Below are 15860 nucleotides of genomic sequence, written 5' to 3'. Positions count from 1 at the left end.
CCTCATTAACCGAAACTTTGGGTGAAATGCCGCGGCAAGTTGGCACTGTTCATCATTCAGGAGTAGTCCAAATCTTTTCTCTATGCCGTTTATAAGGCATTGGATAAAGCTGTGCCGAGCGGTAAATAGTAGGCATTGGATTAACGATTAACGGACTTTTCGCATTTTAACGGAAGTTAACGTGTCCGTAACATTTTTAAAAGTTAACTTAAAAGTTAATCCGTTAATCAAAATGTTAACTTCGTTAATTAACGATTAACGGATTAACGAGGTAATGCCCAGCTATGTTTTTTTAAGGGTATACAGAGTTGCTTTAGTTATATATTGTTAGACATATTGTTGTTTATTAATTTTGAACAAATTTACTATATGCATCCATAATTGTATCAAATGAATATTTTAAAAGTTACAAGAGATGCACTAAATAAATGCACAATTGAGTCAAGAATCAAAGTGTAGTGGGCCAAACATAAATATGTATATTATATTATATATATATATATATATATATATATATAGTATATAATATATATATTATATATATATATATATATATATATATGTATATCATTTATTTAAACTATTTATGATTCGTTCCATCGGCATTCAATTCTGAGTCACTCTCTGCCAAGTAAAATTATTCTCAACAAAATCGCATTAGGAAACCTTACATTTTCTTTGCCGAAGTTATAAAACATGTGTCGAATATTCTGCGACTGACTATTTATTATTATCAACTATATAGTGATACAACAACGAAACAAAATAAATAAACAAAATTTTAATAAAAATTAAAAATAGTCTATTAATTCGCCATGGCGAATTTTCGAGTTTTCAAAAAGTCTTCGCCCAATTCCAAAGTTACCCTGTATATGGGCAAGAGGGATTTTGTCGATAATATATCTTTTGTAGAACCTGTCGGTAAGTGGAAAAAATAATATAGTATATTAGTATTGACCCACTGTACTTTACGTAGTAAGACGGATTGAATCGCGAGTCAATTTGTGCATTTATTTATTGCATCTTTTGTAACTTTTACTTTTAGTCAATTAATATAAATGAAGTGTTTTACAAATTCGTATAAAATTAAATAATCTTCAATATTGTCTAACATACAGAGTCTTTACTGCAACTCGGTGTACTCTAAAATCGCTTTTGAATATAAAACCGCACGCTTAATTTTATATGCTCATAATTAATATCAATCAACCATTAATAAAAATAAGGGAGTATTGACTATTCATTTAGTACAATTTAAATTAAATTAAGATGTATTATACAATAAAAAGTTCTTATTATTTATATTAGGAATTTTACCTAATTTAATTTATTTATTAATATTGACCCACTGTATTATAATATAGTCCGACGACTTCATCTCGACTCATTTGTGCATTTACTTATTGCATCTCTTGTACCTTTTAAAATATTTGCTTGATACAAATTATGTATATGGTAAATTTGTTCAAAATTCAATAAGCAACAATATTGTCTAACAATATAAAACTCTACAGCAACTCGGTATACTCTTAAAACGTATTAGAAAATAGACAATATTCTTGACTGTACGAAATGTAATCAACTAGAGGTACATTTGTTCATTACATATTGGATAACTAAATTTGATTAAACTAAATAGTGTCTTTGAAGAATTTATACAAAATTAAATATCCAATAACATTGTCTAACAACAAAAACCCTACAACAACTCGGTATACCCATAAATTAAAATCAAACTTGAAAAATAATCTTAGCGCGTTGGTGTATACAAATATGCAAAGTACATTTACTCACTAAATTATTTATAACTTTTAAACTATTTTCGTATAAAAATAATGTATTTGGCAAATTTGTACAAAATTGAATAATCTACAATATTGTCTAACTTTATATATTATATTAACCCACTGTACTATTTATAGTACGACGACTTCAATCTCGTGCATTTAATAGATTGTCAAATATCTCCCTTCCGCCTTTTTGTATTATAAACCAAGAGCAAAAAAGCGGAAGGTAGATATTTGACAACCTAATATTTCGCATAAGAAAGATTTTATTTAATATTTGAAAACTTTAAAAATATACGTTCAAATTAAACAGTGTCTTCGAGGAATTTATAAAAAATTAAATGACCAAAAAAATTTGTCTAACAACAAAATACTCTACAAGAAAAACATCTCTTAGGAAACAAAAAGACACTGAAATTGTTAGAACCTATCCCTGTGCTAAGTATATTTATTAACTAAATCATTTATAACTTTTAAAATATTCGCTGGATATATATAATGTATTTGGCGAATTTGTACAAAATTAAATAATCAATAATATTGTCTAACATCAAAATACCCTACAGTAACTCGGTGTACTCATAAAACGCAATTGAATAGTAGAAACATCTCTTACTAAACAAAAAGACACGTAGTAAAATTGTACCGATTCCTTTACCAAGTATATTTCTTAACAAAATCATTTATAACTTTTACTCATAAAAAGCAATTGAATAGAAGAAATATTTTTAACTAAATAAACAAACTTTTATAAAAGTTTTAACCAACCAGGCTAAAACGAAAAATTGCCAGTGATCTCATAAATAGTCATTTGTAAACGCTAATATTAATATTAATATTATTATTATTATTATTAACTTCCCGTAGGGTAAGTTATAGTATTAATCGCAAAAAAATCGAAAATGAAAATTTTGATATATCTTTACGTTTCAGAGGTTTCTGAATATTTTGGCATACCTTAGAAAAAATGGATGTATGTGTGTGTGTGTTTATGTGTGTGTGTATGTGTGTGTGTGCGTGTATGTATGTGTGTGCGGATACAAATTTTCGTCGACGAATTTGGGAACACGGATGAAGCAATTTAAATAATTTAAAAAACATTCGATTCGTATTGATAAGGAGACGTGCTGATTAGTTTTTGGCGGAGGTAGGTCTAGCCATTCCGAAGATATGGGGCAAAAAGTGCCAAAAACGGTACCTTAGTTTTTAAGAGAACGGAGCGTCCGATTTTAATAGTTCAAAAAACATTTTACTTGTAATGACAAGATGAATAATTGATTAAATTTTCATAAGGGCAGGTCTAGCGGTTTCGGAGATCTAACGAAAAAAACGGTTAAAAATGATCATTAGACATATGCACATCAAATTATCAGATATTTTATAGAGATTTTAACAATAAGTATAAATTTTGTTTATATTCCTATGGGTTCCGTACCAATATTTTCCCGTTAGACAGCGACGCGGTACGGGAAGTTCCAGCAATTTGCCTTAAGGCACGATGCCTTAATTGCCTTAAGACAGAATTCCACTTACAGCTAGTTATTTTATTATGTGCAAAAATGGCAGTTTTTGAGTGAACTAAACGTCCGATTTGAATGATCTAAAAAACTTTCTGCTTGTATTGACAAAACAATTGCTTTTGAGGATAAAAATTTTTTTACATCTTTTTTTATTTTCCATAAAATATTTTCGTAATTTTGGATTAAAACTTCAAAAAATTACCCAGGCTAAGCACAGTCTAAGCGCCACTCTGGTACAAATGTTTACCCAAGTGCGTTTAGACTGTTTAGAGAGCACTTTTTCAATTTTGTGAAAAACTATTGAAAAATGTGAAAATGCCGCCAAGCTAAGTACAGTATATGTGAAAATGTCGCACAGAATTATTGGCAAATGCATTTAGACTGTGACTATACGGGAGCACTTTTTCAATTTTGTGTAAATTTGTGTAGGCAACTATTGTTTTTTGAAATTGAATTCGAAATGAAGTGACGATTGCTAATGTAATAATTGATTTATGATTTATATTTGATTTGCTCAGATATAACAAACAAGATAGCAATAGGAATGGAAGTTACAGTATTTGTAATGATATATTTGAAAACGTTTAAAATTTCTCGAACATTTCGTACGGTTACGGAAGTTCCAGCAATTTGCCTTAAGGCACGATGCCATACACCACTAGTTATATTTATTTTTGCTATAATTATTTCTAAAATGTATTTTTATTTTTTACCCAGATGGTGTAGTGGTTTGAGTGACGACTACATCAGGACCGAAAAGTCTTCGGGCAGGTCATATGCAGTTTTCGTTATGGAGCGAAGAGGACGAAGTCATGGGTTTAAATTTCCAGAAAGGAACTCATATTGACCTCACAGCAGATCAACCCAATTTCGGAAAAACATGATACGACGAAAATGCAGGCAAATAACCAAAAAAAATAATAGAAATATAGAAATATTGGGGACAATCTCGGATAAATAGAAATGCTATGAGGAGCTGAGTTACGGGTCTCTCTTAAGGGACACACCTAGTGTAAAATTTTCAAAAAATCGAATTTTCAATTTTTTCACATTTCGATAGGTTATACCTTTAAAAATAACATACCAAAATTTTAAATCGATATCTTAAATAGTTTTTGAGTCACAGCCATTTAAAGAGTATATATATAGTATATAGTATAACGATCATTTAATCTTTAAACGCGTTTTCTCGAAACAGCATTTTCCGAATTTGCTACAGCGATTACTCAAAAACAAATTATCCGATCACTATCAATTTTTTATTACATGTTCTATATATAGTTCTCCGTAAAATGAACTATCGATTTTTGATCGGATCAAAATCGAATTTTGGCAGTCCAAAAACGACCAAAATTTTGGGTAAAATTCGACTTTTTTTTAAAAAACGCCGCCATTTTGTCAATTTTTGAATTTTTTATCTTGTCATTTTACAGATAATATTATCTAGTTTAACGAGATTTTTTTTTAAATTTCATCCACGTAGAAGGCCGGAATCACTGCAGTAATAAAGGAGCTTTTTTCGCGCCGTTGAAGATCGACGATAACTTAAAAAATATTTAATTTTTTTCTTCAAAAATTTTACTGTGTATTCTTAAAACATCTGTAAATATATTCTTAAAATTTTGAAATGATTGATAAAGTATTTTTTTTAATATAAATTTCCAAAAATCACCTTTTTTAGGCGGTTACACTCGTTGTGCCCCTTAAGTGAAATCAAAGAAACATCAGAAAGTAACACTTATGGTAAAATCGTTATTTGACTGAATGATAAATTTGATAAAATTGTTTTAATAACATTTCTATTTTATCCGAGAATTAGCCCCTCTATCACCTGTCTATATTTAAGATTGACTATATAGTTCTTTTCTATAACATTTCTAATAAGCCCCACTATCTCCTGTCTATATAACCCTCTGTCTATTTCCAGGAGCGCCTTCTAAAAAAACTAGGCCCAAACGCAGTGCCCTTTACTCTACAGATACCAACGGGTGCTCCTGCTTCGATAACCCTTCAACCTGCTCCAGGGGATACGGGAGCACCCTGTGGTGTACATTATTATGTAAAAATATTTGCTGGAGAAAGTGACACCGACAGGGCACACCGCAGGTAAAGAAGAAAATTATATATATATATATATATATATATATATATATATATATACGTTGTATATATATATACTATATATATATATATATATATATATATATATGTACATTAGGGTGGTCCTTAATATGGTTATTTTTAAATTTCCTTGCTCCCAGGGGCTCAAATGGTTTCAAATAAATAAAAAACAATTCTCTGAAAGTTTTAGCTCTTAATATTAACGTTTAAATAGAGCGCAATTCAATCAAACTTTTCCATGAAAATAGCATGGAAAAAAATTTTAAAATTAAAAAAAAAATTTTTTAGGTATAACTTAGTGAAATTCGTGTCATTTTTTATTGAAAATTCGACGCTCTGCAAAACAGGTTTTTTAACTTCCGTAGGGTAAGTTATAGTAATGGGCCGAAAATCGGAATTGAAAATTTTTACATTTCTCGACGTTTTGAAGGTTTCTGAACGTTTTGGCATACCTGCACGTCTAAAATGGATGTGTGGTGTGTGTGTATGTATGATACAAATTTCCAGTCACGTTTCCGGGCGAACGGATCAACCGATTTGAATGGTTCAAAAAACATTCGATTCCTATCGATAGGGAAAAGAGCTGATTAGTTTTGGCAAAGGCAGTCCAGCCGTTTCGAGGATACGGAGCAAAGAGTGCAGATAGTAGAAATCGAATTTTTGAGAGAACGGAGTATCCGATTTGAATGACCTAAAAACATTCAATTAGTAATGATTGGGAGAAGTGTTTATTAGTTTTTGGCAACTTTCTGCTTGTCTTAACAAAATAATTGATTTTGAAAAAAAATTTGTTCCAATTTTTTTTTTTTTTTTTAGTTTTTTGTATATCGAAAATATTTCAGATTTTATTTTTAATTCTGACTATAGTTAATATACTTTACAATAATTTCAACTCTGCAATTCAGTTTTATATAATTCTTAAAAATATTAGACAATGTTACAATATTTATAATAATCTATTTGAAAACATTCAGTATTCCTCGAACATTTCGTTACGGTACGGGAAGTTCCAGCATTTTCCTTAAGACACGATGCCATAATTGCCTCAAGACAAAATTCCACTTACAGCTAGTTTATAATTTGTTTTGTAGAGCGTCGAATTTTAAATAAAACTCATTCATTTGTTTGCTAAATTATATCTAAAAAACATTTTTAAAATTTTTGAAAATTTTTTCATACTATTTCCATATAAAACTTTGATTTTTAACTTAATAATGTGTTTTGAGAAAATTGTCTTTTGTCGTATATGCATTTTCTCAGTTTTTTGTAAATTTAGCATTTAATTTGTACTAACACATATAAAATATTGTACTTTTTTGAAAAGCTGATAAAATTAGGCATAAATCGGCATAGTTGAATTTATACTATTTAATATAAAATATCAGACAAAAAACGGTTTGAAATTTAATAATGTGTTTTAAGAACATTTCCGTTCCTTGGTTGGTCACTCTTTCAGTTTTTTGTAAATTTACATATGAATTTATACTAAACTACACAAGATATTATATTTTTTTGAAATACTGATAAAATTTACAACAAACTGGTATATTTTAATTTTCAGTAGTTAAAGTAAAATTTTTGGCAAAATGCGCTTGAAATTTTAATTATGTGTTTTGAAAAATATTGCTTTTCATATTTGTGGTGCATTAAAATTTCTATTTTTTGACCTGTTAAAATATTGTAATTAATTTTATTGTAACAATGTCATGTAGTTTTAAAATAAATATAATTTAAAAAAAAAAACTATTTAGCAAATTGCTATATTGTCTCAAATTTAAAAGTTATATATTATTTGGCTTGTAATTAGGAGACAGTATTAAAAGGCAATATTAAGAGCTAAAACTTTCAGAGAATTGTTTTTTATCAATTTGGAACCATTTGAGCCCTTGGTAGCAAGGGGATTCTAAAATGTCCATATTAAGGGCCACCCTAATATATATATATATATATATATATATATATATATATATATATATATTACTATTTTTAGAAATACTGTAACTCTAAACATTCGCAAAGTGCAATTCGCTCCTTCCAAAAAAGGGCAACAGCCTTGCACAGTAGTTCGCAAAGACTTTATGCTAAGTCCAGGAGAGTTGGAGCTGGAAGTCTCATTGGATAAACAGGTTTATAAATAATCTATCTACTTATCGTTTTTTCAGAAATATCTATAAACTTATTAATGTATATTTTAGTTATATCACCACGGTGAAAAAATAGTGGTAAGTATATGCATTCGTAATAATACCAATAAAGTGGTGAAGAAAATCAAGGCGTCTGTTCAACAAGGGGTTGATGTCGTTTTGTTCCAAAATGGAATGTATAGGACTCCTGTTGCGAGCATGGAGACACAGTAAGTGAAAATATATATATATATATATATATATAATGTATATATATATATATATTTATATTTATATATATATATATATATATATATATATATATATGCATTCAACCCTACAGATTTTTCTGTACTGATATAATTTCCACCCTCCTGCCTAAAATCATTTGAGTAATACAATCATTTGTCATATATTATATTTATATTATATTTATATTTATATTTATATTATATTTATATTTATATTATATTTATATTTATATTTATATTTATATTTATTTATTTATATTTATTTATATTTATATTTATATTTATATTTATATTTATATTTATATTTATATTTATATTTATATTTATATTGATAATTTACAAACTAGTTGAAAGTAGCATTTTTCCTTAAGGCATTAATCACGTGAGATTTTTAGAAGAAGAGGTTTGACAAAATATCACGTGGGGGAGGGAGGGGTATAGTAAGATATCATGTGTTTTTATTTTTTACATGATTTTTTTTTTCAAAAAAATCCAAAGATTTTCGAATAAAATAAAATGTTTTACAATTTTTGCTTGTGATTAAAAATACGCAAGATGATTAATGGAGAAGGGAGGGTAATTTTGAATACCTCACCAAGAGGGAGGAGGGGTCCAAAAATCCTTAATAAATCGATCACGTGATTAATGGACCCCTAATGTGACTAATGCATGAACTTTCCGAAATGTGTAATAATTGACTTAATCAACCGAAATTGAATTTAGATATTTAGACGAAATTTTCAACTGATATTATTTATTAGTGATTAAAATTGATGGTAACATTTTTTACACAACTAGATAAGTTTTGTAGACTTATGTTTCCACTGATTCCAAAAAAAAAGGTTTTTAAATTTGTGATATTCAAATTTTGACTCATCACATTACAAAAGTGACTTTGACACAAATTTTGACTATAATATGTTTTCAAACTTTGATGAATTTTTAAAATTAAACTACTTGCCGTAGGGTCGTAAGATTTTAGTGGTTCTTTAGTATCATGATACAAAATTTCATAAAAAAAATTCTTACAGGTAATTACGAAGAAACGGCTCGGCCGATCTTTGTCCAAAATTAATCAGCGCGATTCCCAAATGATATCTTTTGAATTGTTTTTGAATTTCTAAAGTCGAGTCAAAATTTTTGGCTAAAACGTGGACGAAAAGTTTTACACTTTTTTTTGCAAATCACAAAGAAACGGCTCTGTTGATCGTCGCACAAAACTGAGAAACGATAGTCCTCATCAAGATACATACAATGGCTTTTAAATTTTTAAAATCGGTTCAGACGTTTTTAAGAAAACGTTAATAAAAGGTCTAATTTTGACAAACGCGAAAAAACGATACTAATTTTTGCAAACTTTGACGATTTTTGTAAAATTAACGACTTATCGTTGGGCCGTAATATTTTAGTATGATCTAGAAGACCATGATATACAGCAAACAAATTCATGAAAATCGTCAAAAAATTCTTTTTCAAGAGTTAATTGCAAGCAATTGTGCCAGCGAATCTTTACCAACCAATCTTTCGAAAGGATTTTGAATATTCAAAATCGATTCAGAATTGCGGGCTAAAACGTGGACGTAAAATTTCTCACTTTTCTGCTATTTACAAAGAAACGGCTCGGCCGATCGTCGCACAAAACTGACAAACAATAGTCCTCATCGAGATACATCGAATGACATTTTTGAAATCGGTCGAGTCGTCTTTGAGAAAACGTCGATTTGAGGTAAAAAATCTGTTCACACATACACACACATACTTTTTCCTTAAATTTGGTCTCATTCGATTCAGAATGGCTTGAAACGTCGAGAAAACATAAAATTAGCATATCGAATTTTTTGATATAAACATATACTTCTTTCGGGAAGCTAATAAATATATATAAGGACTTAAATTTTCACCCTCCTAATTTAAACATCTATTTAGTAATAGTCAATTCGGTAATTCAATTCCTTTAGAAATAATTCACACAGTTGCCGGGACAGCCAGTATATATATATATATATATATATATATATATATATATATATTGATGAGTTATTTAGAATCGGGCAGTAACACCAAGTAAAAATTTGGCTTAATTTGGATAAATTTAGTATTTCAAAACTACTTTAGTTTTTTAACTTGGTGTTACTGTCCGATTCTAAATAACTCATCAAAATAAATATCAACACCAAACTCACATATTTCAATATATATATATGTATATATATATATATATATATATATACATATTATTTTAATTTTTTTAGAGAAGGTTGTCCGATACAACCAGGATCAAGCCTACAAAAAATAATCTATCTCCAACCGACATTGGAATCAAATAAGGAACGTCGAGGAATCGCCTTGGATGGCCAATTGAAGAAACAGGACACCAATTTGGCATCAACGACATTGTAAAATATTTCCAAAAATACAAACACAAAACCCTTGATACATATTCATATATCTATTACCCATTTTAGGTTGAATTCGTTAGAAGACCGCGACGCCTTTGGCATAATCGTTTCTTATACTGTAAAAGTTAAATTGTTCATGGGGGCTCTTGCAGGTGAACTTGTGGCTGAATTGCCATTCACGCTGATGCACCCCCAGGTAAAAAAAATCTCAAAACTATAAATTATGTTAATTACAAAATTGTAATTAATTTTATCTGTATTTTTTACCATTAGCCTCAAAAGAATAAGTTCATTCGTGCAGACAGTCAAGCAGAAGTGGAACTTTTCCGCCAAGACACAATTGACCAAGATGGCAAAGATCCGATGTAAAGGGTAAAATGATTTATGAAAATTTGTAGAAAATTATTTATGAAACAAATAAGCATCGATTGTTTGCAAAAACATGATGCATAATGTACAATATGACTAATAAAGCATAATAGCAATTTGTAATAGATAATTTATAATAGATGAATTATTGACGGTTACAGTTTTATTTATGTTAGACCAAGATTTTTTAGTGCAAATTTCAGGAAAAATTTTGTGTAGAGGCACTGTACTTTATATAGTGCGACAACTTCAATCTTGACTCATTAAAAAAAAACTAGTGGGGTGGGTGGCATCGTGCCTTAAGGCAAATTGCTGGAACTTCCCGTACCGTAACGAAACGTTCGAGGAATATTGAATGTTTTCAAATAGATTATTATAAATATTGTAACATTGTCTAATATTTATAAGAATTATATCAACTGAATTGCAGAGTTGAAATTGTTTGTTTAAAGTATATTAGAAGTATAGTCAGAATTAAAAATAAAATCTGAATTATTTTCGATATACCAAAAATAAAAAAAAAAATAAAAAAATTGAAACAAAAAATTTTTTTTCCAAAATCAATTATTTTGTTAAGACAAGCAGAAAGTTCTTTGAATCACTCAAATTGGACGCTTAGTTCTCTCAAAAACTGCCAGTTTTTGTACATTTAGCTGCGTATCTTCGAAATGGCTGGGCCTACCTTTGCGAAAAAACTAATAACCACTTCTCCCAATTATTACTAATTGAATGTTTTTTCATTCAAATTCATTCAAATATATATATATATATATATATATATATATATATATATATATATATATATATATATATATATATGTGTGTGTGTGTGTGTGTGTGTGTGTAGTTAATAAATGAGTTTAAATTTTCATAATCTTTTTTCCTCAGACGTTATAAGTTTGTTTATTAAAATCAATTTTTAATCAAATTAAATTGCGCCATTTTTGAGTTTAATGCGACCTCAAATTAAGGTCAAAATTAAGTGCACATAAAATTAATTTTATCTTTCCAGATCGTTTCACAGACTTTGTAAAAGAGTACTTATTCATAAAAACGTATAAGATAGTTATCAACATTTTTTCTTAAAATAATTATGCAAGCTATTATGTATTTAACTAGGTGTGAGAGGCATATTGCCTTAGTGCAAATTGCAAGAACTTCCTGATATATAAACATATGCATATATAACAATTAACATCTTAACTCGTATCAAATATTTGACCTTTACAATTACTTTGAACGTTTACTTTTTGATAACACATAAAACTAAATATTATAAACATATTGTTACGGTTTATTTATTAATTAAACGTAAATTAACATATCCACACAATCATCACATTTAAAATTATTGTAAACGAAACGTCAAATCAAATAAAAAATGGCGGACATTAACACCAACTTCATAAATATAAGTTTTAAATATTACCGATCGCTTTAAAAATATTAATATTTTTAATTAGTTATATTTAGATTGTTTACACATATGTTCTCATATTAATTATTTATATTATATTAATATAATATGAATATATAAAAAAAATGATTAGCGTTTGCTTGCAAAAATATGCAGAATGTTGGTACCCCTGCAAACGCAACTGTGAAGAATGCGTTAAACCGAATTGACATCAAAATGTCGGACGTGATTAAATTGTCGCAGTTAAATTTAATTTAATATTTAATAATAATGATAATATGTTTGTGGACCTATATATTTTTGTCTTACTTTTATAATTATTAATTCATAGTTTTGTATTTAATATTTTTGTTGTGAATATTAACACAAATGCGGCTTATTGCAAAGTGAGTGTAGTTTTGAAGAATTGTTTCGGTGTCTAAGCTAAAGGTAGGAATTTTATAAAATTTACTTTAAATTCATTTATTTAATAGCTTTATTGACTTTAATATTAAAACATTGTGCCCGTTAGAAACTAAGTATAAGAATTATGTTGTAAAAGCTGTCTGATTGGTATATATATATGTATTCGACTTAATTGCTAATAATTGATATTTAATAACACCTGAATTTGGGAATAATTTTAAAATTTCTTCTTAAAATTCTTAAAATCTTTCAACACTTTCAACAATTAATTACAAAAAAATGGCGCTACCAATCTTGAGCAAAAACTAGCTAGAGCTATTCCCAACCGATATCTCTCAAAGAATTTTTTGAATCTACTTAAGTTTTGGCTAAAACTAAATAAATCTAATCATCAAGGTCTATAACCTTTGTGTTTATCTATATAGAACTTAATGTAATAAGAAGTTTATTTATTGGACAAAAAATTTTTTTTTTTTGAAAAAAAAATTTTTCTTTATTTTGACATATTTTGGAAGATCTAAACTTTTTTTCAAAGCAATCGTACTGCTTTAACTGCATAGAGACAAAATGTCAAAGCGCGTAAGCGCCGCGTCGCCGTCTAACGAATAAGCATTGGTACGGAACCCATAAAAATGTAAACCAAATTCATACTTATTGTTAAAATCTCTATAAAATATCTGATAATTTGATGTGCATATGTCTAATGATCATTTTTGACCGCCAGATGGCATTTTTTTTTTACTTTTTTCGTTAGATCTCCGAAAATGCTAGACCTGCCCTCATGAAAATTTGATCAATTCTTCATCTTGTCAATATAAGTAAAATGTTTTTTGAATTATTAAAATCGGACGCTCCGTTCTCCTAAAAATTGAGTTACCGTTTTCAGCACTTTTGCCCCGTATCTTTGGAACGGCTGGACCTGCCTTCGCCAAAAACTAATCAGCACGTCTCCTTATCAATACGAATCGAATGCTTTTTGAATTATTCAAATCGGTTGATCCGTGTTCCCGAAATCGTCGACGAAAATTTGTATCGGCACATACATACACACACGTACATACACACACACACACACATACATCCATCTTTTCTAAGGTATGCCAAAATGTTCAGAAACCTCTGAAACGTAAAGACATATAAAAATCTTCATTTTCGATTTTTTTGCGATTACTATAGCTTGCCCTAGGGGAAGTTAAAAATATTTCTATTAAACATTTATAAATCTATTAACAAACCTCATTGTGAACCAAATTCCAATATCATCGATATATTTACAATTACTTGTCCCTGTTTTGTATCATATCGAAATAAGCATGAGTCAACAAATCGCTTTCCTTTATACCAAGTTGCAACATAATTTCATCCGCAATCCCCTCACCATCCTTCACACTCTGCGTCTCATTCAAAACAACTTCCAATTCCACAAAATCACCCAAACCTTCAACAGCATCGATATGAACCCTCGTTTGTCCAATCAAGAACAAAATTCTAGTCTTTTTAACTTCACCAATAAGTCCTAAGCTAGAAGAAAGAATTGCTTTCAAGGCTTCGGTCTGTTGTTTACAATTTTGGCTCTCGATGTTGAACTTAGTGTATTCTGATAATTTAGGACCAGATATGTCTGGACGATTGTAATGGACGAGTGTAGATGTTTCATCGGGGAATATTCTTAGTTTTAAACGTCCATTTGGGACTTTGTAGAAGATATCGTGTTGGGGTATTAATTCACCTTGGGTGTTTGTTAAGGATTTGAGTTTTGATATGACTTCTGTTTTATTTGGCAGTTTAGCTTTGATTTCTATATTGCGATCCATTGTTAAAAACTTTGGTATTAAAATAGAATTGTTAATAAATATAGGTATATATTTATAGTAATAATTTCCTAAATTTACCGTTTCCCAATGTTTTCGAGATAATATGATATGCACTACAGTGTGTATACACTAATAAATAATAAATAATTAATTATAATTAAATAATACAAATAAAATAAAATTACAATTCTAACACCGGTGTAAATAACGAAACCTAACCTCAAACTGTCAAATTTTAAACTGACAGTTTGCCGAATTGTTAAAACCGCCAAATTTGAATTTGAAATGTAAATATTTGAAAAAAAAACTTATAAATATTAAAATTACTTATTAGATTATTGTTATTATTTTTGCTTGTGGGTTCTTTGTGATTAACAAGTTTGTCTATTTTATTTTAAAAATAATTCTTTTTTGTTAAGTAGGTTTAATATAAACACACAATGTTGGTAGGTTTTTTGATATTTGTTTAAATTGCACAAAATCTTGTTAAAACATATAAAAATTTATACAGATAGAAAGCTTATAAAATGCTCTATATAACTGCGTTTACCAATTTTCAACTTTTCGAACAAAAATATTGCGAAAAAAATCGTCAAACTTTCAAATCGTATACATTTGCAAAGAGAATGTTGGTGCGTTTTTATATTTGTTTAAAATGTGCAAAAACTTGTTTAAATACATATTTATTACTTTATATAGATAAAAAGCTTATAAAATTCTCAACATAACTGCATTTTCAACTTTTGGAACAAAAACATTACGAAAAAATTCGTCAAACTTTAAAATTGTATACTTCGCGAAGAGAATGTTGGTGCATTTTGTGACATTTGTTTAAAATGTGCAAAAACTTGTTTAAACACATAAATATTACTTTATATGGATATAAAGTAATATTATAATATTATATTATATTAAAGCGTATGAAATTTTCTACATAATTGCATTTATCGATTTTTAACGTTTGGAATAAAAACATTATGAAAAAAATCATCAGACTTGAACATGTTAAAATCGTATAATTTTGCAAAGAGAATAATGCATTTTTTTTGACAATTGTTCAAAATGTGGAAAAACTTGTTAAAACACATAATAATTATTTTATATAGATTAAAAGCTTATACAATTCTCTACACAACTGCATTCACCCATTTTTAACTTTTGGAACAAAAACGTTGCGAAAAAAATCGTCAAACTATAACTTTGGGTACAAAATCTTGGTACGTATAGGTAGTAAAAGTGTAATATTTTCATACTTGATTGAATGCAATTTCAGAGTATACCAAGTTGCTGTAGGATATCATAATATTAGACAAAATTAAAGATTAGTCAATTTTGTATGAATTTATCAAATATACTACTTGTATTCGACAAACAGTTTAAATTGATATAAATTATTTAATAAAAATCGAGCTAATTTGTAAACGCTAACATTAATATTATTATTATTATTATTATTATTTTATTATTATCTTACTATTTCTATTATTGTTATTTTGTTATATTTATTATTTTCTAGTATTATTTTATTATTCAGAAATTTTATTTATATTATTTATTAATTTTATTTTATTATTATCTGCTTCAATTTTATTAAATCATCATATTACGGATATTATTTTCATGTAAAATTTTATCCTTTGCACTCTTATTTATT

At 28.1% G+C, this 15860-nt stretch overlaps 1 protein-coding gene across 1 annotated transcript in view; it reads left to right on the top strand.

The window, feature by feature from the left end:
- The first annotated feature begins 815 nt into the window (after window positions 1-815).
- The window catches only part of LOC113372870 (arrestin homolog), a 22314-nt gene continuing 7269 nt past the window's right edge, over window positions 816-15860 (top strand). Inside the window, 1 exon segment of the mRNA XM_026613208.1 lies at window positions 816-921. Coding sequence (XP_026468993.1) covers window positions 816-921 — 106 coding nt within the window.

Source organism: Ctenocephalides felis, unplaced genomic scaffold (genome assembly GCF_003426905.1).
Source record: "Ctenocephalides felis isolate EL2017-DRISC unplaced genomic scaffold, ASM342690v1 CF-g0.4_SCAFFOLD_01604, whole genome shotgun sequence".
NCBI lineage: Eukaryota > Metazoa > Arthropoda > Insecta > Siphonaptera > Pulicidae > Ctenocephalides > Ctenocephalides felis.
This window is presented reverse-complemented; position numbering and strand designations above follow the sequence as displayed.